The sequence below is a fragment of the Rhinopithecus bieti genome, unplaced genomic scaffold (genome assembly GCF_001698545.2).
Source record: "Rhinopithecus bieti isolate Rb0 unplaced genomic scaffold, ASM169854v2 scaffold_6717, whole genome shotgun sequence".
Lineage (NCBI taxonomy): Eukaryota > Metazoa > Chordata > Mammalia > Primates > Cercopithecidae > Rhinopithecus > Rhinopithecus bieti.
Genome location: NW_016805334.1, coordinates 2364023 through 2388212, shown reverse-complemented (window position 1 = coordinate 2388212; position 24190 = coordinate 2364023). Strand labels below are relative to the sequence as shown.

The 24190-nt window shown below is 37.9% G+C and overlaps 1 protein-coding gene across 2 annotated transcripts in view; it reads left to right on the top strand.

The window, feature by feature from the left end:
* Positions 1-23967, top strand: part of PELI2 (pellino E3 ubiquitin protein ligase family member 2) — a 186603-nt gene extending 162636 nt beyond the window's left edge. For both annotated transcript variants that reach the window (XM_017872222.1, XM_017872223.1), the window contains exons 3-6: positions 1525-1626; positions 10924-11121; positions 12731-12919; positions 19015-23967. In XM_017872222.1, coding sequence (XP_017727711.1) covers positions 1525-1626; positions 10924-11121; positions 12731-12919; positions 19015-19581 — 1056 coding nt within the window. In that variant the 3' untranslated portion in view covers positions 19582-23967. The remainder of the gene's footprint in view (positions 1-1524; positions 1627-10923; positions 11122-12730; positions 12920-19014) is intronic.
* Positions 23968-24190: the final 223 nt, after the last annotated feature.

Below are 24190 nucleotides of genomic sequence, written 5' to 3'. Positions count from 1 at the left end.
AAAGTAGGTTTTCACTGACTATTAAGATAAACATCTACTTTTACAAATTGTTTTCAGTTTTATTGAGGTATAATTGACATAAAAATTGTATATATTTAAGGTGTACAACATGATGATATATATACACATTGTGAAATGATCACCACAAAAGTTAATTAACACAAAGATTACATCCACTTAAATTGAAAATAGTTCTTTATAAATTTGGCTTTCACAAACAGTTACTGTCAGTGAATTTATCTGACTCAGATCAACGAAAATTTAAGACGATGTCTGTTAGTAGTGTGAGTACTTTAAGAAGTATTTTTTAGTTTCCTGACCATGTTAAAGAAGTATTATCTTAACGAAGCACATAAAATAAAACATCAGCTCAATCGTGAAATTCCTCAGGGCAGATCATTAAATAACCATGAGATTAACCAGGCTAACTTCAAAGTTAATTTGGCATGTTTTACTGTTTATTGCTGTAAGGAATTACATTAGTCAAATATAAATGTTCAGTACATTTTCATTAACATGCTGTGCATGTCCAGTTTCTTCTAGATGCTTTCTTGGTCTTCATGCAGTGTCATCATTCAATAAATGTGTAATAGAAAAGCTTATTAAAATTTTGTAATACTTAATGTAAAAGATTAAAAATGAAGATAAGTTAAAGTAGAATGAATAGAATATAATTGAAATAATTTGGAGTCCACTTTGTAACAATTTATTTGTTAATTTAGAAACATTAAAAGTATGTGACCACAACTTTTTGTTCAAACATATCATTATGGACAAAACAAGAATGATGTCGTATTATTCCTAGGCTATTTGAAAAAGAATATTAGCCTTTTCTAGCCTAAAATTTGAAAAAAATAAAATTGCTAGTTACTTTATTTATTAGTAAGGTAAATATCTGAGATAACTAGTTGCTTATACAAGATTTAAGTGAGATGTAGAACACAGTACAAATATGGTTATCATTGACTAGGATAACCATATGTTATTGTATTGAAATAATGCAATAATTATTATTATATTGAAATCTCAATTAGAACATTATGTATTATTATATTGAAATCTCAATTAGAACATTGACAGATTTTCCAGTGATCCTTTTGTTATGCTGATAAGCTCTATCACCTAGGAAAAATAATGTGACTTACCTGTTGTGTGAAATCTTAAAATTTGAAATAAATGACTATATTAGTCTAAAAATTCTATTACTGAATTTAGGTAATATGGAGAAAGTATGTGTTTTTCTAAGAATCTGATTGAATCAAGTCTTGCAAACTAGTAAGTAAACTTTGATTTGATTTAAGTAAAATATTATTCACTTTAAGACAGAATATTTGCTAAAACCAGAATTGTGACTCTCGGCTTGTCTGTGATTGAGGGAATAGAGCATAGGGAAAAACCCTGACTGTGTGGAAAATGCTGGCTTGTGCTGGGCTTTGCTGGTAGAGTGATGGCTCATAACTACAAACAGAATTGATAAGTTGTTGAAATGTGATTTTAATGGATTTTTAAAAATTTTATTATTAGGCTATCAGCTGCAAAGGTCAACACAGTATATCCTACACTTTGTCAAGGAATCAGACTGTGGTGGTGGAGTACACACATGATAAAGATACGGATATGTTTCAGGTAATATTTTTCTTTTTTAATAGAAATTTTAGCACATTTTCCTTTAATTCTGTATTTTTTATATGTAGTCAGATCTTCCAGCCCAGTGTCCAGGGGGAAAAAGTTGAAAATAATATAAAAATTATTCCTGTTTGGTTGTTGAAAGATTAAGAAAAAAACTTAATTCTTTAATTGTAAAAGGAAATTATAAAGGCTACATTCTCAGACCTCAGTGCAATAAAATAGACATTAATAACAAGAATAAAATTTTAAAAGCTAACCACTTTTAAAACCAACATTTTCAGAATACTTTCTAAATAACACTTGAATGAAAGGGATATCCAAACTACATTTATAGACCTTTTCAGAAATATCTGTGAGAATATCATGTAGCAAAACTGACAAGATGAGGCCAACATCTTACTCGGAAGAAAATGCCTTAAGTGCTTCCATTACTAAGAGGAGGGAAAGAGAGAGAAAGAAAGAAAATCAAAGGACTAAACATTTATCTCAAAAGTTCTTTTTTGACAAAGGACAGCAATTAAGAAAGTATAGGATGGGTTTGGGCATAGTTTTAGTGGTATATAATGTAAAGTCCAGAAGTACATCAAAAGAAAGCAGTAGGAAGGAAAAAAAATATTCGTCAGTTAATGAATTTAAAAAGTAGAGAATAAATGATATATTCCAGATTTAGTACTTTAAAACAGCGAACAATTAAAATTTAGACTAATAACAGAAAAAAGCATAAGTTGGAATTGGTGAGGCTTTGCATTTCCGTATGGAGAGTTAAATTATTACATAAATGATATCAAAACAAACATCAAAAAAGTATGATAAATACTAACATTATATTCTGCTAAAGTAAATTCTAGAGAATAAACATTTAAATGTAAAACTGAAGGAACAAAAAGTTCTAGAAAAAAACTTAGGAGAATTCATGTTCTTGGAATAGGGAAGGATCAATAGTAAATGAAGAAATAGATTTTACCCTACACATTTTCACTTATTTTAAATGTCACAAAATTAGAAGTCAAACTAGAGGCAATTAGGGCAACAAATCAAGTAGACAAAGGACTGATACCTACTATACAGTAATCACTTTTCCCATGCTTTCAAAAATGGACAAAGAACAAAACATACAATTCTCAGAAGAAGAAATATAAATGGCCAATAAATATATAAAAATAATTTTAAAATACCAAATGAATTAATAAAATACTCTTTATTACCTATTAATTGGAAAATATTAAATAATACAGCACTGTAAAGCATTGTATGGAATTGGTCCCCCGATGGGACTGTGAATTGGTGCAGCATTTCTATAGGGCAACATTGCAATACTACCATGAATTTCAACACTCAGACCAATTGACCCAGTAATTCTAACTTCAGTCATTTTTATACATAAATAATTAAGGAATATGAACAAAGATTTGACCAAAAGGTTGTTCATTGTAGTGTTGTATATACTAGTAAAAAAGTAGAAATAAACCTACACTTCCAGGAGTAGGTAAGAATGATTACAGTATGGTGCATTTAAATGCAAAATACCGTGCAGCCATTACATGACTATTAAATGGGAAATACAATAAAATAAATGAAAAAAGGCATATGTCCATCCACTTCATGCTTTATTTTTATATGCACACACATAAACATAGGTATGAAAGACAGATGGGACTATAAAGAAATGCCCCAGCTCTTTTTCCATTTTCTATAACATTGTGAAGTGCAGGCCTAATCTGGATCACCTAAGTCAGTACTTTTGATTGAGAAAGAAAGAAAATTTTATGTGGTTTTTAAATGTATTTGTAGTAGTCCTGAACTTCAACACCTCAGACTGATAAGAAGAGCCAAAGACAAATTACAGATGGGGGAAATATTTACAATTTGTATCACAGAAGGTTAATGTCACAAATATATAAGGTACTCCTGGAAATCTCTTGTTAAAAGACCTACAGTCAGATAGACAAATGAGCAAAGGATTTGACAGATAGTTCACCAAAAAAGGAAACTAAGCAGCTCTTAAAAATAAGAAAATATGCTCAACCTCATTTACAAAAAGAAAAATGTGAATTAAAACCACATAGAGATACCACTTTTCACTTGTCAGATTGGCAGAAATCCAAAAGGTTTTATCAAAGATGTGGGGAAAACAGACACTACCCTACATTCTATAAATTGGTATAGCATTTATGGGGTAGCAATTTGAAAATACCTATGAAAAATACAAAATGTTTACATAGTTTGACTCAGCTCTTCTCTTTGTAAAACTCTTCTTTCTAGAGACTTGCCCCAGAGATATCCTTACCTACATGCAAAATGCCATTTGTACAGAGTTATTACTCAAAGCATTGCTTAATAGGAAAAGACTGGAAACAACCTAAATATTCTTCAGTAGTGGACCAGTTCAGTAAATTTGGGTACAGCTATACAGTGAAGCCCTCCAAGGGTATAAAACCGAACAAAGAAAAGCTGTATGTATAGCCACAGAAAGAGCTCCAAACATATTAAATGAGTTAAATATTAATATTATTGAATATATTGAGTCATATTGGTAATATATATTCAATTAATTTAAAATGTTACTAAATTAAATGTTAAATAATATTAAATATTACATTATTATTTTAATATTGTAAAATATTACATTATTTAATATTGTAAAATGGTTTAAATAATGCTTATATGCATTAAAAAATCTCCAAAATGATTAACAAGACATTAATGTAGCAGTTGCCTTTGTGGGGAAGGGGACTGAGCAGGTGGTATACAGGGAGATATTTTACACTTTTCGAGTTTGGAACTATGTGTATGTATTAGATATTTTAAAACTAAATAATCTTAGATAAAATATACAGTCATAGTTATAAACATAGTTATTAAAGTGCCAGTTTGAACTCAAAAATAAGATTTATCATGTTTGGGCAAAGTCTCCATGCCATTTTGTTACATAATCTTATAAATGTCTTTTCTTCTTCTTCTGTTAAGGAAAATATCTTCCTACATAAGTATATGCATATTCTTCCCTGTTGATATTTTATGAAACTTCATTATTATGTCTTTTCATACTCATTACAATTATTTATTTTCAATTTATAATTTTTTTCCCTACTTATAGTAGCAGTAAAGATTTTAAAGATTTTTTTTACAGAGAGTTCTTAATCCTAAAAAAAGTGGATCAAGCCTATTTCACAATTGTCCATGATACTTTTTTACCACTTAAATTCAAGAACTTACTGTGATGGTACCTGTTATAGGTAAGTCAGTTACTCTCAAAGTGTGAGACGTTAAATTCCTTTAAGAAGAATCTTGTTTCTTTGGAATTTTTCAGAGTTTCATAGATATTCTTTAGCGACATATGTGTCACGTAGTGTATTCCGCACTATTCAACAGTCACATTCGACTCACGTGCTCACTTTCTTCCCTCTCATCTCTGCAGAATGAATTAAAGATTTAGTTGGACTTTTTCAGCTTCCTATTACGAACTTCTAAGTACATTATGCATACTTCCTATTTTGTCATACAGAACATTAAAAGACTCAAGATTTAATAAAATTCATAATTTTTTTAACTGCAGATTGACAGCAATGAAAAATACAATGACTGTCAATACAGTTTAGTGCCACTGCTTTGAATCATGCCAAAGCACCAGCAGCTTTACCCACCAGTGTTCTAGCACCATCAGTGTAGAGACCAGCACTGTGGAAAAGGCAGTTAATGTCTTTGTATTATTATGAAGGTAGTTTTGGCCTCATGTACCTAGACCCCATGGCAGGGTCTCAAGGACCCTCTGGGGCTCATGAACCACATTCTGAGAATACTGATTTGTACCAACCTCTTAATTTCATAGCTGAGAAATCTGGATCTTTGAAAGGAAAAGTAATGTAAACTAAGGTCAGAGGAGGCTTTAGGGGCAGAGCTAAGATTTAGGTCACTGGGCTCTTCATTCTCTGAATAGTACCAGCTCAGCCTCTTTAAGTAAAGTATGGTAAGCCAACCAAGAATTCACATGTTTCTTAAGGAAACGTAACACATTACACACACAGACTAACTGGACCTATTAGAAGGATCCGTGGCAGATCATTTTAAGCAGAGAACTAAGCAACTCTCAGAAGACCTTGAAAAGATAGATTTGTTTCCGCGTTTTCCTCCTTTTAACAAGTTTGTATTTCCAAAACCTACTACTGACAAAAATCACCAAGCAAAAAGCACTACAGCACTCACAGTTCTCAAGTATGGACCTTAGTGTGGAGAGTTTGTTCGTTTTAGTCATTCCCATTAAAATGATTTCTAGGGTTAATTGAGTATCTAAAGGCAGAATATCAGAATGAACCAAGAAAGGGCTTTATGCTGCATTTCCCACTGTGGAGTCAAGTTAGTAGACTCAGAACTCAGAAATATTATGGCCTGAGGGGAAAAATCAAAGCTAGATCTGAATTTAAGGTATGAGAAAGAGTAAGATCTTGGTCATTATTGTCTGGAGTAGGGGTAAAGACAGAAAGAAAGTCTAACAAGAAAGTGAAACATAAAGGAGAAAATAGTTCATGGAAGGAATTAGAGGAAGTGGTGCATTGTCTTGACTGTGCCTAAAGTGCAGTGCCAAGTGCCTTCTGACCATAGGGGCTAGGAGACTGACTGGGTCCTGCAGCCAGTGCTCAGGGGTCCTTTCTCTCAGATTTCACACTTTCACAGGCTTCGAACCTGGTACTACAAGGCCTAACATTTTTGGGTTTTGGTTTTTTTGTTTTGTTTTGTTTTGTTTTTGGTTTTCAATTTAGTTGATTTACTGTAGTTTTAGATGATAACATTTAGTTAGTATCTATTAAGAGGAAAATATTAAAGAATGTCTACATTTTCTAGTGGGTATTTCTACAACCATTGCACATGAGCAGGCTTGTGCAGGTATGTGTATATCTCATAGGATTCGGCCTCCGTGTCATTATCTTCCAATTATTATTTTCATCTCTTGACCATCTGCTGTGTCAGAAACTCCTTTGGTGGCTGGGGAGAGAGAACTAAGGCTCTCCTCTCAAGCAGCCTACATCTGGAGGAGGCAGCAGACCAGAAATAAGCAAGCCCTTCAGGCAGAGGAAACAGTGAGTGCAAAGGCTGCAAGTCAAGATCATAGTGGAGAAGGATGGCAGTGAACTCCACTGGACTTGGAACGGCAGGTAGAGGCTGAGAGAGGTAGGACCTTCAGGCTAGGTAGAGTTTGGGATTTGTTCTAGGAGTTTTGAGAAGCTGTTGGAGGGTTTTAAGCGGGAGAGAGGTATAATCTGATTTACTTTTTTGTACAATTTCTCAAACTACTGTGTGGAAAAGAATCTAGGTGGCAAGTATGAAAACAGGGAAACCAGTTTGGAGGCTAAGATGATAGAACCCAAGTAAGAGATAATGGTAACCAAAACCAAAATGGGAAAAGTGGAAGGATTGAGGATGTGTTTGGAGGTTCAGCTGACAGTGTTTACAGAGGGCTGATGTGGGCATGGAGGAAAGTGAAGAACTGGGTTATTCTTGGGTTTTGACTTTTGGCTTGAGCAAATTGTATGTCAGTCAGTCATTGATACAGGGAAGCCCCAGGGTGAAGGGATATCCAAGTTCTGTTTGGCACATATTACATTCAAGATATTTATCACACATACAGGTGGAGATTGGGTATGCTGGTCTGAAGCTCAGGGGAGAGATCGACTTTCAGCTGATTGGTGGGATTTGGTGATACTATCTAGGGAGAGAACAGAAAGAAAAGGGAAGGGGGAACTATTTACCAACTAACCTGAAAGTTTCATTATCTTAGTACCAAGTAGAGATGGACCAGGATATGCTGGCTCAGCGTAAGCCCTGGATTTAGCAATATATTGATCGTTGGAATCAGCATGAATGGTTTCAGTAGAGTTGTGGGGAAGGAAGCTCAGTTGGAGTGGGTTGAGGAAGAAGGAAGTTAAAGATATGGGTGAGGAAATGGAGGAAATAACTAATGACAGGTTTTCTAAGAAGTCTTGCTGTTAAGTGAATCAGAGAAACAGGGCTGGAGCCTGAGGGTTGCTTGCAGGTGAAGGAAAGCATTTTTAAAAGTGGGAGACTAGTCCCGAGCAGTGCTACTCAAACTGCACTCCCTCTGCCCAGCAGTGAAATGTTTGTTAAAATACAGAATGAGATGAGCATACAAGTTGAGAGGAAACCTTTATGACAGTTTGGCATTGCCGAAACATCCAAGCAGATGATCATTTCTCAAGTACTCATTTTTATTGTATGTTTAAAAGGCATCAGTGATGGGTTAAAATTTAAAACAACAACAGCAACAATACTGGTCCTTTAACCACAGAGTTTGAGAAGCTCTAGAATGTGTGTGAGAGCTGATGGCACCATCCAGTATAAAAGGAGAAACTGGTGACTCAGGAAAGAGAGGAGATAGTATTAGGAGCAAAATCCTTGGGAAAGGGAGAATATTGGAATACCAAGTGTCAATGGAAAGATTGCTTTTAGATGGGAGCAACAACTTTTCATCCTTATCCCAGGAGGGAAGTCAGAAAATAAAATGATTGATGCAGGGAGATGGGTAGGAATTGGTTGAGGGAGGTGAGAAAAACGGGAGGCCCTTCTAGATGCTTTGATACCATCTTACCTGTCCTGGCTTCAGCTGACATCCAGGCAAACCCAAACTTTTCTTATATATATAAAATTTAACATACTGAATGGAGCAGGTTCTCACTGTAGCTGGTTATATAACTATCAGCACTCTGAATATTACATGAAATTCAGAAGCATCCTGGCTTGCGTGCTATATGAATATCAGATGAAATTCAAAAGCATCTTGGCTTGTGTGCATGACTGCCTTTAAAATAATGTAGAGTTGATCCAGTAGTCAAGAGAAAGGGCAGGCTGCAAGTTTTCCACATTTGAGTGATTTTTCAGCAGGAAAGTTACTTAGTTTTATTTTTTGTTTTGTTTCGTTTTCCTGGAAAAGCAACATGAGGCTTGCATCATAAAGAATAAAATTTTACCAGCACTCTAGAGGTTAGATTTAAGTGGAAGCAAACTGATAAATCATACATATGACCAATCAAGGTAAGTGTCATGACTTAAAATCATTGATCCTAGCAGTCTGTTCCAGTTAGAATAAAATTTCCTGTTTTACAGTCAATGACTTCATCAAGACATTAATTTAATACATTTGGATGAACTCAGAATGTGGCCCTTCTAGAAAAGAGTAATTACTGTACACAAGGAGGAGTAGTTACAAAACATTCAAACCAGCAGAGTTGGTTTGAACTTATAACAGAGCTTGAAAAGGCATTGCCCTCTTCCATGGAGATTAACAAATCTTGGGACAGTGACTGTTGCTGTGAGGCTCCAGGTTTGGTGAGATGACTGGAAAATTCTAGAATTTATCACGTTTTACTCCTAAACTTCATTGGAATAGAGGCTCAGGACGGGTTTGCGCCTAAGTTTGAAGTTGGCTTTGTTTTCACCTTTATACTTTTCTCTATTTGTTAAATATTTTGCAGTAAGTCTTCATTACTTTTCTAATTTTCTTTTTAAAAATTGTTTAACAAAATTAAAGCAGTCTGAATCAGTAGAGCTTCCAAGTTACCCGGTTTTTAAATGAATCTAGCAGAGAGGAGATTTTGCAACTTTAGAAGGATGAATTATATGATTTTATAATACATCTAATTTAGATTTTACATTGCATTTTTTAACAAGTTATGTGTTTTCTAAACCTGAAATGCATATATCTAGGCAATATGCATCTGTTCAAATTGTTAAGTTTCAATGAAACCAGCAGTTTAGTTCATTCCAAGCATATTTCATTAGGACAAGAAATTAAGGGTTATAAAAACAAGAGAAAATAGATATCTGTGGTCATTGGTTTTAGAAAGATAGTCTGTGCATGAGAATGTATATATGAGATTTACAAAAGAAATTTGATATTGTTCTAGGAAGCAAGCTGAGCTAAGTGATACAAGATTTTTTTCTACTTTATTCATTTGGATGAAAAATGTATTACATTGCCTAGTTTGTAGACAGAACTTTGAGACCAGAGTAAAAATACCTTGGAAATTGACTTGGGAGCTTTATGTGCATACATCTCAGGTCTCTGCATTCCTCCCATTGGCAGCTTCAGAATCAGAGTTACAGTTGTTGGGAGAGAACATTAATATCATATTTAGTGAGAAAGTGTTAATTTATGTATAAGTGATTTTAACCTAAGAAGTCCCTTTGGCACATAAAACACTTAGCACTGTTTTCCAGTTAGAGATTCATGAAGCAGCATTACATAACTTTTTAAATATTCCATATTGAGGATTTACATATTTGTAAACAAATACTTTTCCTAGTTCACAGGAGAGAGTAATACCTGTCTTACTTGAATTGATCGAATAGGACAAGCTTCATTAAACCTTTATTGGATGCTTTGTTAGAAGCTTTGTTAGAACTTTGTCACATCTTCCTAATGAAATGTATTCTTTCTGGCAGCGTTTAAATCTTCACAAAGAAAGGTTAGTCAATATAGTATTCTTGACAATCTTTTAGACTTCCACAAGAGAGTTTTTTAAAAATTCAAACTTGAAATGCCAAGACCAGCTTTTGAAATCTTTCATTTGACTACATCCCAAACTTTGGGCTGGCTTCATATCCTTCTCTTTCATGCTGAGTAGTGTTAATGGACATTTATCTCTATGTCTGGATTAGGGCTGTTCTTGCTCAGTGCTGGGAGTCACTGTTGAATTTACCTAACAAGGAAAACCATTCTGTGGAGCTGGGCAAGAAAGTAGGGAGCAAGAGTTCCTTTATTTAAAATCTTGCTTTTTTTAACCCCCGAGATAGGAAAAAAAAAATTGTTGTGAAAGTAATATTGCTTCCTGGATCCAAGAGATAAAGTCTGATGAGTAGCCAAAGATCTACTGGTGTCCTCTTAATTGAGCTTTTTCTCAATACTTAAAATCTAATGAACTAATGAGTGGCATAAAGTGAGTGAAACAAGATGAATAAGTTCTAGTGATCTGCTGTGCACCACTGTGCCTGTAGTCAACAATGACTGCATTATGTGCTCACATATTTCAGAGGATACATCTCGTATTGTGTTCTTACCACAATACAATACAATTAAAAATGAATATCTCTAATATTTGGTTACCCTAATATCTTCCCTAGTCAAATAGGAAAAGGAGCATGAATGAAAATCTTGCATTAAATTCTAACCCTCAGAACAAAGATAGTGAGTGTTAAAGGGATCTTGAATGCTTTTTCCATGTGAATAAAATACGGCACCCTGCTATTTTCCGAGTGAATCACGAGTACATTTGATTTATTTAGGTGGGCAGATCAACAGAAAGCCCTATCGACTTCGTTGTCACAGACACGATTTCTGGCAGCCAGAACACGGACGAAGCCCAGATCACACAGAGCACCATATCCAGGTTTGCCTGCAGGATCGTGTGCGACAGGAATGAGCCTTACACAGCACGGATATTTGCCGCCGGATTTGACTCTTCCAAAAATATATTTCTTGGAGTAAGTACTGTCAAGAAGTACATGATTTCTAGAAAAACGCTTGTGATTATGACATGGAACATTTAATTGGAGCAAAACAAATATTGGCTTTGTATGTTGCCTCTAGTGAGATTTTGAGATTTTAGTTTTCAGGTGGCCAGTTAAAATCTGAACATTAGTAAGCATTACTTGCTATTCATTATATTTTTTATATTGTAATATTTACAGTAAGTACTTTTTAAAAAATATGCCTGTAACATTGTCCATAATGTATTTATGGCAATTAAGAGGCTTATTTCAGAGAGAAAAATAAATGGCCAAATTTAGATCATTAGGGCTTAAAGGAAAATGTTAGTGATTCATTCATTCAAAAATGTTTTATTGAGTGTTTGCTATGTTCCATACTGGGCGTTTTAGATGTGGGATTACAGAGATCAAAACAGACTTGAATCCCTACGCTTATAGGGTTTCCTTGTAAGTGAAGCCCAGAAGTTTTAGTGAATATCCAGGTTTAACATAGTTTCCTTTTGAATTAGGATATTTTTGCAGGAAAAAAAGAACCCACTTAAAATGGTCTAAAATCAATGCAAATGTACTGTTCCCACATAAGAAGTGCTGAAGAAGGCCAGCTGCAGGGTTGGTGGTTCGGTGGTTCTGTGACATCCAGGGCACCGGGTTGTCTCTGTCTTGCCTTCTGCCTCCCATGGTGCACCAGCCTCTTCATGGGAGGTCTTGTGGGTGAGAGCTGGCTCCTGCACCTTCACATGTCCCCTGCCACATGACAACTTCCAGCCAGAGAAGAGGGTGACAGAAGCACTGTTTCTTCTTTGTCCCTTCTTAGAGCACAGACACCTTTCTCAGAAGCCTCCCAGAAGATATCCTGTGTCATCAGTCAGAGCCCAGTCATGTGCTGTACCCACCTGTAAACCAGCCATTGGGAAGAAGGCTGGGAGTGTCATGTTGGGTTAATCAGGATTCCCCCCACTGGCCCCAGCCATGTGAACAGTAGCTGAGCTCTGTCACCAAGAAAGCTGAAGGGAAGAGCTGTGGCACAAGCACCCAAGAGTGTCTGTCCTATCATCATGTCAAGCTACATGTGCCATCTACCTTTGAGAATTTAAACACTGATGGTTGTGTAAACATAATGACCCTGACTTGTTGGCTTAACATTTTTTGAATTTTCTAGCTTTAATAAAAAGTCTGTCTTTATGACTATCCTTTGTTCTCTATCCTGACAGTGAGTACATAGAAAGCACTTTTAGATATCACGATAAGGGCATGGCACAAGTATAACTGAAAAGAGAAAACACACCAGATTCCTGGAATCTCATGGGGCTGTGGGGAGGGTAAAAAGAATCTTAGAGGGAGAAGCCCAGGCATCCATTTTTTGCAAGTTCTTGAGAACTATAGTATGTGTCCAGTGATAAGTCATTCATCCATTCAACACTTCTTTTATAGTGTCAAAATAATTGTGTATTTTATCCTTGTGATTATTAGCTTTAAATAAAAAATGAAAATTCATCACCTTCCTCCCCTCTGCCTCTACACAATGTATTAAAGAAATTCCAGAATCCTTTCCATTTCAACATCATCTTAACCTACTTTTTTTGTTCTGCCGTGTGCCCTCCAGGAAAAGGCAGCAAAGTGGAAAAACCCTGATGGCCACATGGATGGGCTTACTACTAATGGTGTCCTGGTGATGCACCCTCGAGGGGGTTTCACCGAGGAGTCCCAGCCTGGGGTCTGGCGCGAGATCTCTGTCTGTGGAGATGTGTACACCTTGCGAGAAACCAGGTCGGCCCAGCAACGAGGAAAGCTGGTGAGTGCGCTTCAGTCTGCAAGACATACCAGACTACACAAGCCTAACTCGAAGGCTGTTGTTTTCCCTCCCCTGACGTTCGGAACCTTTGTGCAAGTCCAAGCGCCATGTACCATAACTCAGCAGAAGCAGAATTCCACAAGCCCCTGAAAGCAAGAGGGAAATGGCCTTATCTCCTTCAGTGGTTCAACTTTTGGGGAGTAAATTGTGTTTAGCTCCTTACCACCTGAAGAATATTATCTTTTATTGTATACCTCACCACAAAAATCAGTTTAAATTCACTTTAAGAAGAATAAACTTACTTTTAGTGTAAAACTTTATTGATATGGAAAACATTTGAGCAGTCCAAAACAATTAGTAAAATTATGAATTAAGGAATTATTTACTAGACTTTCTGGAACTAAAAGTAAGTCAGCTGGTTTTCCCCTTGAATTCCTATATATTAAGGCAGAATTCGCTATACTGTCCACCAGAATCACAGCTACTTTTTTCTTGAGATGATTTATATACTGCATTGACCTGGCATGTTAATATTTTCCTACAAATATCACCACTTATACCCCTGCCCTAAAGCAGTTTTTTTAAACCCATTCTTTCTTGGAGAATAATCATAATACCTTAAATGTGTTAACTCTGGGTTTCTGATCTTGCTATAGCCATGTAGCACAGCCACTGATTTTTAGTAAACTGTCCATTCCTGTACTTTTGCTTAATTTGCTAGGTAGAAGCTAGAACAAGAGAGAACAAATGTCTTTTTCTAGAAGCTAGAAGAGGAGTTCTTCAAAACTCCCACAGAATAAAATGTATGTGGAATAGAGGATTTGACCTAGTACTTGTTAGAAAGATCATCAAAATGTCTAAGATGGAAAAGAAGCTGGGGCTGTTTTGCTAACCTCATTTGCTGTTCTCTACTGGATGTTTGTGTTTAGGGAATGGTTATTTTTATATCTATTTTACACCATTTTTCAGCTACAGGCACAGCTTATGCATCTTACAGTGCATTATGGCTGAATAAAAGAAGCATTTTCTTAAAAAAAAAAAAAGCAAATTCAATAAATTTTGCATAAATGTTTTCAAGAAATTGTAAACAAGGAAATGTGAAAGCAGTTTTTCTAAATAATCTTTTGTTTCTGATCACTGGATAGTTTTATACAAAACCGACCTAGATTGGCCACACTGATTATTCATCATTATAACAGCAAGAGTAAGAAGTCAGTAAATGGTTGCTGGGTGCAGGCTCTGCGTTAACATTTCCGACATCAGCTCACTTCATCTGCACAGCAGCCCTCTTAGGGAAGTAGAGTCATCCCTATTTTATGGATGAGGAAGATGTGGCATAAAATTAAAGATTGTCCAGTGTCACAGAGTTAGAAGGTGGCAGCTGGTGAGATTCAAACTCAGGTCTCCCTGATGGAGAGCCTGGACACCTAATACTACTCAGTACCATGTTGTGGGGAGCCAGGGATGGTTTACACCTGAGCGTTTGCCTCCCTGGGTGAGTATAAAGCATACACTAGAGTCCGTGGGGAGTGCCTTTGTCCAGGAGGTCATATCACAGGATGAGTTTCTTGTCCACTCTGGTTATTGTGTAGCGACCCTTCTTAGGCTGCTACATGTGCCGGAGAATTTTACAGTGTGACTGAAAACAAAGAATTCCAAAAATGGCTTGTATTAATGGGTTGTATTAAATATACAGGCTATTTTTGAAGTTAGTCCCTATAAGCAACACTTAAAACTATGTAAAATTGTGCCATCCCATTTGATAGCATCCGATTAACCTGACCAGTTACAAAGGCTTCCATCAGCCTTACCTTGGGCTTGTGGTACACAGAACGGATAATCCTTCCTGCAATCTCCTCTTGTTAACCTCTGGAGAACATTTTTTTTGTCTGTCTTCAAGGAAAGTTTACTGACTCTTTGAGCTTCTGTTTTAATTCATGACTCATTGGTCCTGTACATGTTGCTGGTAGCATTCGATATAAATTATGTTTATCTGGAGATTAGATTTTGGGGACAGTCTCTGGCAGTACTTGTCATTTGCAGTCTAATACAGAAATTTGGGAAATCAAGTGATCTGCTAAAAGTCTGAAATATTTGTTAAAACAGTAGTAGTCACATTGTGGAGCTAGTGCTGGTGGAAGATTATGTATTCATGTCATACACAGCATTTGATATGAATCAATATACTCATGTATGTGTAACAAGAAGTCACCATTGTTTTTCATTATTACAGCAAATGATGGAACCTCAGAATGATGTGCTAATCAACAAAATTAATTAAATGTGGGGGAAATGTCTTTTCAGGCCTTTAAACCTTGAATAAATAGGTGAATGGAGTTTGAATTGTGCCCTACTTTTTTAGCTAATGATAACATATGGTAACGTTTATAATATTAGTCTAGGAGGCCCTTGAGTATTTAATTAAATTATATATGAAATATTTTATTAAACTAAACTGGCTTTGTATAAAATTAAGTAAATTCAGTTAAGTTGATTGCATACCTAATTTTAGGTGAAATTATAAAAATAACCGTAGAGTAACTATGTTCAGGCTCTAGCAGGTGCTTTACATTAATTGTCTTTCCAGTGTTGCTTAAAATAACCCATGAAGTCAGTGCTGTTGTGTCCATCTATAGATGAGGAAACCTGGGCTTTAAAAGGTTAAGTCGCTTGCTAATAAGAAGTGGTGGATGGGGGGTTGACTTCACTACCCTGTGCTTAGATAGTTGCTATGTAGGGGCCATTAGTTGCCATGGTGGAGGCCAAATGTCTCTTGCTTCCATAGTACTGTCAATTCCTGTGCCTGCTCCTAGCTTTTCTTTTGTGGTAGAATTTAAAAAATAAAATCTGAATTCATGCCTACTAATGATTGCTAAATCAGACCACCAGGTTCCAGTCCTGGTTTCGCCACTTAGTTCTGTGGTCTTGAATCGATGATTTAACCTCTCTGTGCCTGGCTTCCACATCTCCTAAATTGGAATAATATTAATACATGTCTAATAGGATTGTTGTGAGAACTAAATAAATACAGTAGCTGGAAAGGATTGGAACAGTGCTGGACACAGTAATGCCCCATAACTGGCTGGTTGTTATTACCAAGTAGGGGTTGCAAACTGGGGATATGGCAGAAAACACCAAGTCCACGCTCTGCCTTCGAATTGCATGGTCTGGAGGAGGTCACAGACTAGGCAGCAGATCAGCAGATACTGTGTGATGAGCACAGTCATGAGAAGATACCAAAGGTACTTTCCCTCCACAGGACACCTACCCCAGATGTGGGAGTCAAAGGTATGTGGAAAGTAAAAGGCCATACACCCCAGATTTATGATAAGACTTTATTGTTTACCAAGAAGTGCCCTGCAGGAGGAAAAGGGGGTTGTTCCACAGCCAGAGGCTAGGCCACCACCACACCTCAGCTTCTTACCACATCAGTGTAATCCTTTAGACACAGTTTTATCCTGCAATGAGGCCTCCCCTGAGAATTGCCTGTGGTCAGCAAGGGCAGGAGCCTCATGATACCAGTTAGGGGAGAGGAGAACATGGGATGCTCGGTTTCGTGGTGGGGCGGGGAAGGAGCATCAGCAAACTTCAGGCTGTTTGAAAGGAGTCACAGTGTGTATCCTATACAGTATTAAGATTTATCATTTTCCTGGGACCTTAACTTTTTCTAACAACTAATACTTGGGAAGGGCTGATTTCTTCATGACAAGGAAAATGTCCAGGGCAAAGTGACGTCCAGGTGAGACCTGAATAACAAGTAGGAGTTTGCCAGCCCAGGGCTCAGCTGGAGTAGGGTGTGCTGGGGTGGAGTATTCTAGGCAGAGGTTGTTCTTGCACCTGCCTATGGGTAGTCTGAGGTAGTGCGTTCATGGACTCTAGGTCCTTGCAGCTCATCGCAGGGCAGTCCTGGTTTCCAGTTAGGAAGAGAAGAGCTACAGCAGGAGAAGTCGAGTGACTGCATTGGGAGTGACCTTTTAAGTGTGTTAAGAAGCTTGGGCTGTACCCCAAGGGCAGCAGAGAGCCGCAGAGTTCTTTGGACCAAAGATTAACAACATTTCTAGTGCTTCCCATACCTCTCTCTTTCCCTTATATGGTTCTTTTCCTCCACCCCAGCCCCTGGCTCTGTCCTCAGTCCTCTCTGGAACCCTACCTGGGCAGTGGCATCCATTCCCACAGCTTCACCTAGGTGCTGGTAATATCCCAAATATGTTTCTGCGAGCCTGATCTGTCTCCCACACTGCATCACACGTGCCTTGTATGCATTACCACCACCGATACTCTGCACACTCCTCACATTCAGCACACCCAAAACTGAACTGGCCTGGCTTTTGCTGTTGAGCTTATTTGGTTCTCACAACAATCCTATAAGACATGTATTAGCATTATTCCAGTTAAATGGATGTGGAAGCCAGGCCCAGAGAGGTTGGTCATTGACTCAAGACCACAGAGCTCCTCAGTGGTGAAATCAGGATTTGCTCTCTCATCTGCTATTTCTCCTGTGTTTCTCTGTCTGTGGAAAGCCCTGCTCTACCCAGACAACCAGGCACGTAACAGGCTCTTGCTCAGATCAAGAGCTGAGTGCCATCGAGTCTATTTCTTTCTCTCTACTCCCTGTGCCTCTGTCTCTTGCCACTGAGACTGTCTTTGTTGAGGTGTACTCATCCTCTCTACCCAGAGAGAGCACCAGGTGCCTCCTTCACCACTCATCTTCTACCCCTCCAACCCACCCTCCAAAGTTCTAGAAGTGATCTTTTTGAAAGGCAAACCAGTTCTTGTGTAGTTACCTAAACCCCCCACCAACTCCCTCTGGGCATGGACGCCAGCCTCCCTCTCCCTCCCGCCTGGGTCTCGCGCCCACCCACTCAGTGCCCTGAACTGCGTCCATCCTTGTTCAGCCTGGCTGCACAGCCTCGTCGAACTCCCTGTTGCTCCCTCGATGCATATGCCATTTGGCCTCTCTTCCCTCTCCCTGCTGTGCCTTCCTGCTATCCTCCCTACTGAGGCCTGACATCTTTCTCAAATCTCTGTTAAAGAAAAACCTTGTAGAAACCATTTCTGACCATCTGTCATCATCAGAGTAGTAGTAGCAGGTATTTACATAGTGTTTACTGCGTACCAGACAGTGTTCTCTAAGAACTCTCTGCATTTACTTATCTAACACAACCACCTTTTCTAAAGTTTACACAAGGGGAAACTGAGGCACGGGGAGCTTAAGTAATCTACCCAGTGTCATACAGCTAGTAAGTGGGAGAGTCAGCTTTCAAACCCAGAGTCCACACTCCTGGCTGCTATAGATTTGTGGCCTTGCACAACGCTTTACTGGCCTTCATGCACTCTGAGCTCTGGGCATGTCTGCCTTCCACTACTGAAGAGCAGGATGGGGAAGAGGTTTTATTGGCCTTTGGTAGCCCCAAGGCTTAGCATGCGTCTGGCATGTGGAGGCAGTGGTCAGATTCTTGCTGACCATGCCTAGCTGCTGCTTATCAGCTGTTCATCAGTCTTGTAAGCACTTAGTGCATAGTACAGGCTTCCTTCTAAAAATGAAGGCTCATGTTGAACTGTTCAGCTTCAAACCTTACAAATGAATAATGAAGGATAGATTCAAGGTGGAGGAAACTAAGGGTCACCAGGAGTGCTTTGGACCCTGCTGTAGTGACTGCAGGCCCCCAGCAAGGTCTTCTAGATTGGCTGTGGTCGAAATGAAGATGAGTCTCCACTGGATGAACTGATAGGACATCTCTCGTCCTATGGGATCAGTGAGTCATTGTGTTACTGACTTAAGGAGTTAAAAAGAAAATCTTAGGAGATTTGTGAAGTTCATTAAAATAACCACTATAGTAATTGAACATGTAAAACTAGGTATACATACTGTGCTCAGGGCTTTGTATATAAGGCATATATGTATTATATCCAGTGATCAGATGAGGAAACTGAGGTTTGGGGAGGATAGGTTACTCCCCCAGTTCTGTTTCTGTGGGATAAATTGCCTCCCTGTGTTACCTTCAGAGATTTTTTTCTTGTTTTGAACGGAAAGAATCTTGGAGTGATTTGCTTGATTTTGCTTTTAAAAGGCATGTGTCTCAAACTTGTTGTAGGTGGAAAGTGAGACCAACGTCCTACAGGACGGCTCCCTCATTGACCTGTGTGGGGCCACTCTCCTCTGGAGAACAGCAGATGGGCTTTTTCATACTCCGACTCAGAAGCACATAGAAGCCCTCCGGCAGGAGATTAACGCCGCCCGGCCGCAGTGTCCCGTGGGGCTCAACACCCTGGCCTTCCCCAGCATCAACAGGAAAGAGGTGGTGGAGGAGAAGCAGCCCTGGGCATATCTCAGTTGTGGCCATGTGCATGGGTACCACAACTGGGGCCATCGGAGTGACACGGAGGCCAACGAGAGGGAGTGTCCCATGTGCAGGACTGTGGGCCCCTATGTGCCTCTCTGGCTTGGCTGTGAGGCAGGATTTTATGTAGACGCAGGACCGCCAACTCATGCTTTCACTCCCTGTGGACACGTGTGCTCGGAGAAGTCTGCAAAATATTGGTCTCAGATCCCATTGCCTCATGGAACTCATGCATTTCACGCTGCTTGCCCTTTCTGTGCTACGCAGCTGGTTGGGGAGCAAAACTGCATCAAATTAATTTTCCAAGGTCCAATTGACTGACACCCTTGACAGCCATCTACGACTTTATTAACAGGTTACTGTGAATATTTTGCCACTAACTCTAGATTTTACCTTTTTGTAATGCTGTTTATTAGGGGAGGGTGACGGGGCTGGAAATAAAGAGAGGGGACACAGTGATGAAGCATGGCAGCAGTGTAACAGAGACCAGTGGTGTGTTGCATGCCCAGAACAGCAGCATCGTCATTGAAGTCTGCTTGATTAAACCATAATATCTTTGTAATAATTGGATTTAAAATGCCATGCTTCTATTTTTAACCTTGGGTTTTAACCAAGTTTTGTTTTGTTTTGTTTTGTAATCTTCAACAAGACTTTAAATCATATTTTACAGATGTAGAAGAAATGTATTCAAAAGTGTGGGCTCATGAAGTTCCCTTCAGTGCAGTGTGGTTGTAGGTGTGATGCGAAGGGCACACAGTGTCTAGAAATACTTGATCGTGGCTCCAACCTGACCAGACAGCAGAGGGGCGGCTCTGTACAGTGTGACTGGTGGACAGATGGCCTTAGACACAGGTGGTTTTGAAATCTGGGGCTTCTTTCTGATTTATTTTCTGACTGGTTGGGGAGAGAATATTCATATCTTGTGGCCTTTTTTTTTTTTTAACTTCAATGGAATTTACTTCAGATACTCATTCATCAAATACATGGCACTTCACAGACAATTTCCCATAACTTTTTAGCCTGTCTTTTGTTATTTCTGCCTAATATGATTTGCCCCTGATACTCATCTTGCACGGCTAGAACTGTTTGGTTGATTAAAATACATCAGCTCTTAAAAACTCACTAACTGAGGATAATTACAGTAGTAGACATGGTCTGGGTACTATACTACCATGTTTGTTTGCTGACTGAATTAAGATTTAAGAATGATTAAAAATAAGCTTTTACTTTTTAAAACCACTTGGGGTTTCATAAAGTTTGTGGGGTTTTTTTTTGTGTTTTTTTTTTCCCTTTGTTAAGAAAGCCAAATTCTGTGAGTCTGAAAGCAAACCAATCACAATGATACAGGCATTTTTGTGCACTCCCTTTTTGCTGTCACCTTCCCTTGCAGCTTAAGGAGCGCAGTAAGTTTTGAAAATGTTTGCAAATCAAACTAAATTTAAGTGGGATCATTAGATATACACAACACCAAGTGGTATGTCTGCAGAGATAATTCAAAATTCCTGATTTTGAGAGAACAAATGGGTGTTTGCTGAGGATTAATTAAATCAGAATTTCATATGAGCTCCACCATTCCTGTTACTTTCATTTCATTTTGGTTAATAATTCTTGGATGCTTGGCACCAGTCGTATCACTGCTCCCAGAAGGCAAAGATCCTTTAGGACATGAGACTAGTAGAAGCTGGCTGAGATAAAATAAAACCCTGCCACGTGGAGTAAGTATTTATTTAAACTGATGTTCTCTTAATTTGACCGTTGCAGATTTGGGTGACTTTTTTTTAACCTTTGTACATATACATAATTTATATGATTCTAATGTACTATATCCATACTTGAATTGGTTTTTTCGTATTTTGCCTACTGGCAAATATTTTGCCTATTTTCAGCCATTCTAACCTATTTGAGTACCCTTTTCCTTAAAGTGATATGATATATTACTCTTGATTGCTGCTGCTTAATTTGACTTAATATGTTTAAAGTTCAGCCTCTCAGTTTTAATATAGCTTTATTTTTCAATGGAGATCATTGTTCAGGATGAGACATTTTTGGTTTTGGTTTTTTTGGATAAATTTTAAATGATGTGAAAATCTGACAACAGTCCTCTTATGGATAGCTTGCTCTATTCTGTATAGCTTACTCTACCTGCAGACAGAAAATGAAAGAAAAAGATGGACTTGCCTAGAATAATATATTTAATGCCTTTTGATTTAGCCAGAGCCTCTGATGATTAGCTTTCGCTGATAGAGTTTGTCTTTTCAGCCTATAATTCTTTGGGCCCCAAAGAATGATAAAGGAGGCACTCTTTCTCTTTTCTTGCTGTACGCCTAGAAAGTGGTTGAAGGATTCTTGATGCCCTAAAACCATCTTGTTAGCTAAATGGTCTTGCATCCAGAAAGGCCAGATTTTACCTACCAAGAAAAAAGATATTTTTCCAGAGAGTTAGGTATATCATAATTTTCCATTTCAAGTCCTGTTTATGAGTCTAGTCATCCTGCAACATGACATATCCCCCAAGTTGGACACATCCCATATTTGGGCATATGTCTAACTAAAAGTTTCTGACTTTTAGTAAATTCAGCTTAAATGTAAGTTGAAATTTGGGTAATAATTTCCAAGCTCTTGGATGGGGTAACTGAACCGCCCTCCATGGGCTCCACATCTTTTCCTTTGGCTTCCAAAGTGAGGTCCTGCCCACCCTGCCTAAGGAACTGCAGAGAGGTGGCAAGTTAGCAAAAAGGACACCAGGCTGTTCTTGGCCACTTGTAGGAAGATCCCTTTATAATTTTGACTAAGGAGATTCTTTTTTCACAGTTGTTAGTTTGTGAGAATAAAGAACTCTGTAGCTCACCAAGGTAGAGAAATACAGTTCAGAAAAGTAATTTCTCCAAGGTCACTTCTTTTTTTATGTCTTGCTTGCCATCACTTTAAAGGACTAGCCCCACTCCCTCATATGCATACACAAGGAAATTGCAGACCAATTAGTTGTTTTGGCCTGACTCTAATGCCTTTTGCAAGTAACTTTCCAGAAGTAAAAGCCCCAGTGATGTATTCCCATAGAAATATTTTTCAGTTGTTTATGTCGTTTACTACAAAAAAAAAAAAAACGATTCAGAGTGGATGGAGTACAACTCTGAGTATTTTTCTAGTCCGGAATTTTTTATTAATAATCGGTGCTGCCGGGTCATGCATGCTGCAACTCTCAACATTTCCCTTATTTGGTTCAGCTTTTAGCAAAAAGGGCTACAGTTCACCCTGCAGAGTAAGTATTAAGGTTTCTGGATTTTTTTCCCCCAACTGTGGCCCAAAAGAATTAAAATCTGTTAATATAAATAGAGAGCATATTTATCATTCCTCGATAGTTAATTATAGACTTTGGTACCTTTGTGCCTCAGGGAAGCCACGTGATGTAACTGGTTATAGAATTTCAGGGTTAGGGTTTAAAGAAAGGAGAAAGCCATTGGAAAAATGATGGGCTCCATTAAGGAGACTAATGAATCTGGATGCAGAAATATGCCAGAAACTGGCATAAACATGATTGTAGTAGAATTTATTTTCCAGTACCAATAGGGCAATTATTTTAAGTTAATACATATACTGTATTGGGAAAGTTGAGGAGAACTGTTTTCTTCATAAAGCTTCAATGTCTTTTTTTTTTTTTCATGGAAAAACTCAAACCTCTGTTATTTGGGAGCTCCGTATTGTGTGGGCACTTACGAGAGTTTTCTGCTTAATTGAAGTGTAATATAGGTTATGGAATCGTTACCTGCAGTTCTATGGTTTTGTTCCACTTCTTTTCTTTTTTAAAGTCATTCTATTCTTTGGATGTGCTTGAAAGGGTGTGTGATTACACCATTGTTAATGCTGGGTAAAAACTATCTTCTTGCAGCCTTGCCTCATAACAGTAGAATTTCTGATAGACAAACCACAGGACTTTGATTTTAAGCCAAATCCAGCTCCATCCCTTTACTGTCCATCTTTGCGGCTTAGGGTATGATGCTCCTCCTCCTGTGCGGCCAATGAGACAACTTCAGCACCTTTTTAAAAGAATCTAAGCATCACTGAAGCAGTAATGCAAAAAAAGGTTCAGTATTTTCTTTTAGTAAAACTTACATCCTTTCAAATAAGTTTTGCCTTCATGAAGAATCCCTAGAGGAAGATAAGGAATATAAGTATTTTCCAGTTTTACTTGACAGTTTCTAAACATGTTTCTAAACAAATAAAAATAAACTCAATGAAAGATGTTCCTTTTAGCTGAGATGACAGATTGCTTCTCTGTATTAAATAGTCTAGAAGTTAAGGGGATGGTCACATTTACCATGTATTGTGTTATGAGCAGTTAAATTTTATGAATATATTTGTAAAATTGTTGTTTTATATTTCATGTCAAATTGAAAAGCTTATTTCTTCACTATTGTACCTGTGGAAATACAAGCCATTTTACAGGAAAAAAATCTTCAAAAACTATTAAATGGATATCAGTCTGTTTGTGAGCCATTGTCTTCAGATTCTGTGGTTGTCACTGAGTTCATCAGGACATTTAGTAGAAAGTTGTTATAAGTAGAATTGATTTTTTTCACTTCTCTAACTTCCAAGGTAATCTCAAACTGTTGAGTTTATTAATTGTTTTATATTCTGCGCAATACATATTTAAACCTGGATTCTGAAAATCCCCTACATTTTTTAATTAAAGAAATTTCCTTGGTGCCTGTATTACTATTTCTTGTGACATTACATCACTGTCAAATAAATTTAACTTCCAGGGGAATGTAACCTGACTTGTAGAATTAAAAGTTCCAGCTTCTCCGGAGGCTGAGGCAAGAAAATCACTTGAACCCGGGAGGAGGATGTTGCAGTGAGCCAGGATTGCGCCACTGTATTCCAGCCTGGTGACAGAGCGAGATTCATCTCCAAAAAAAAAAAAAAAAAAAAA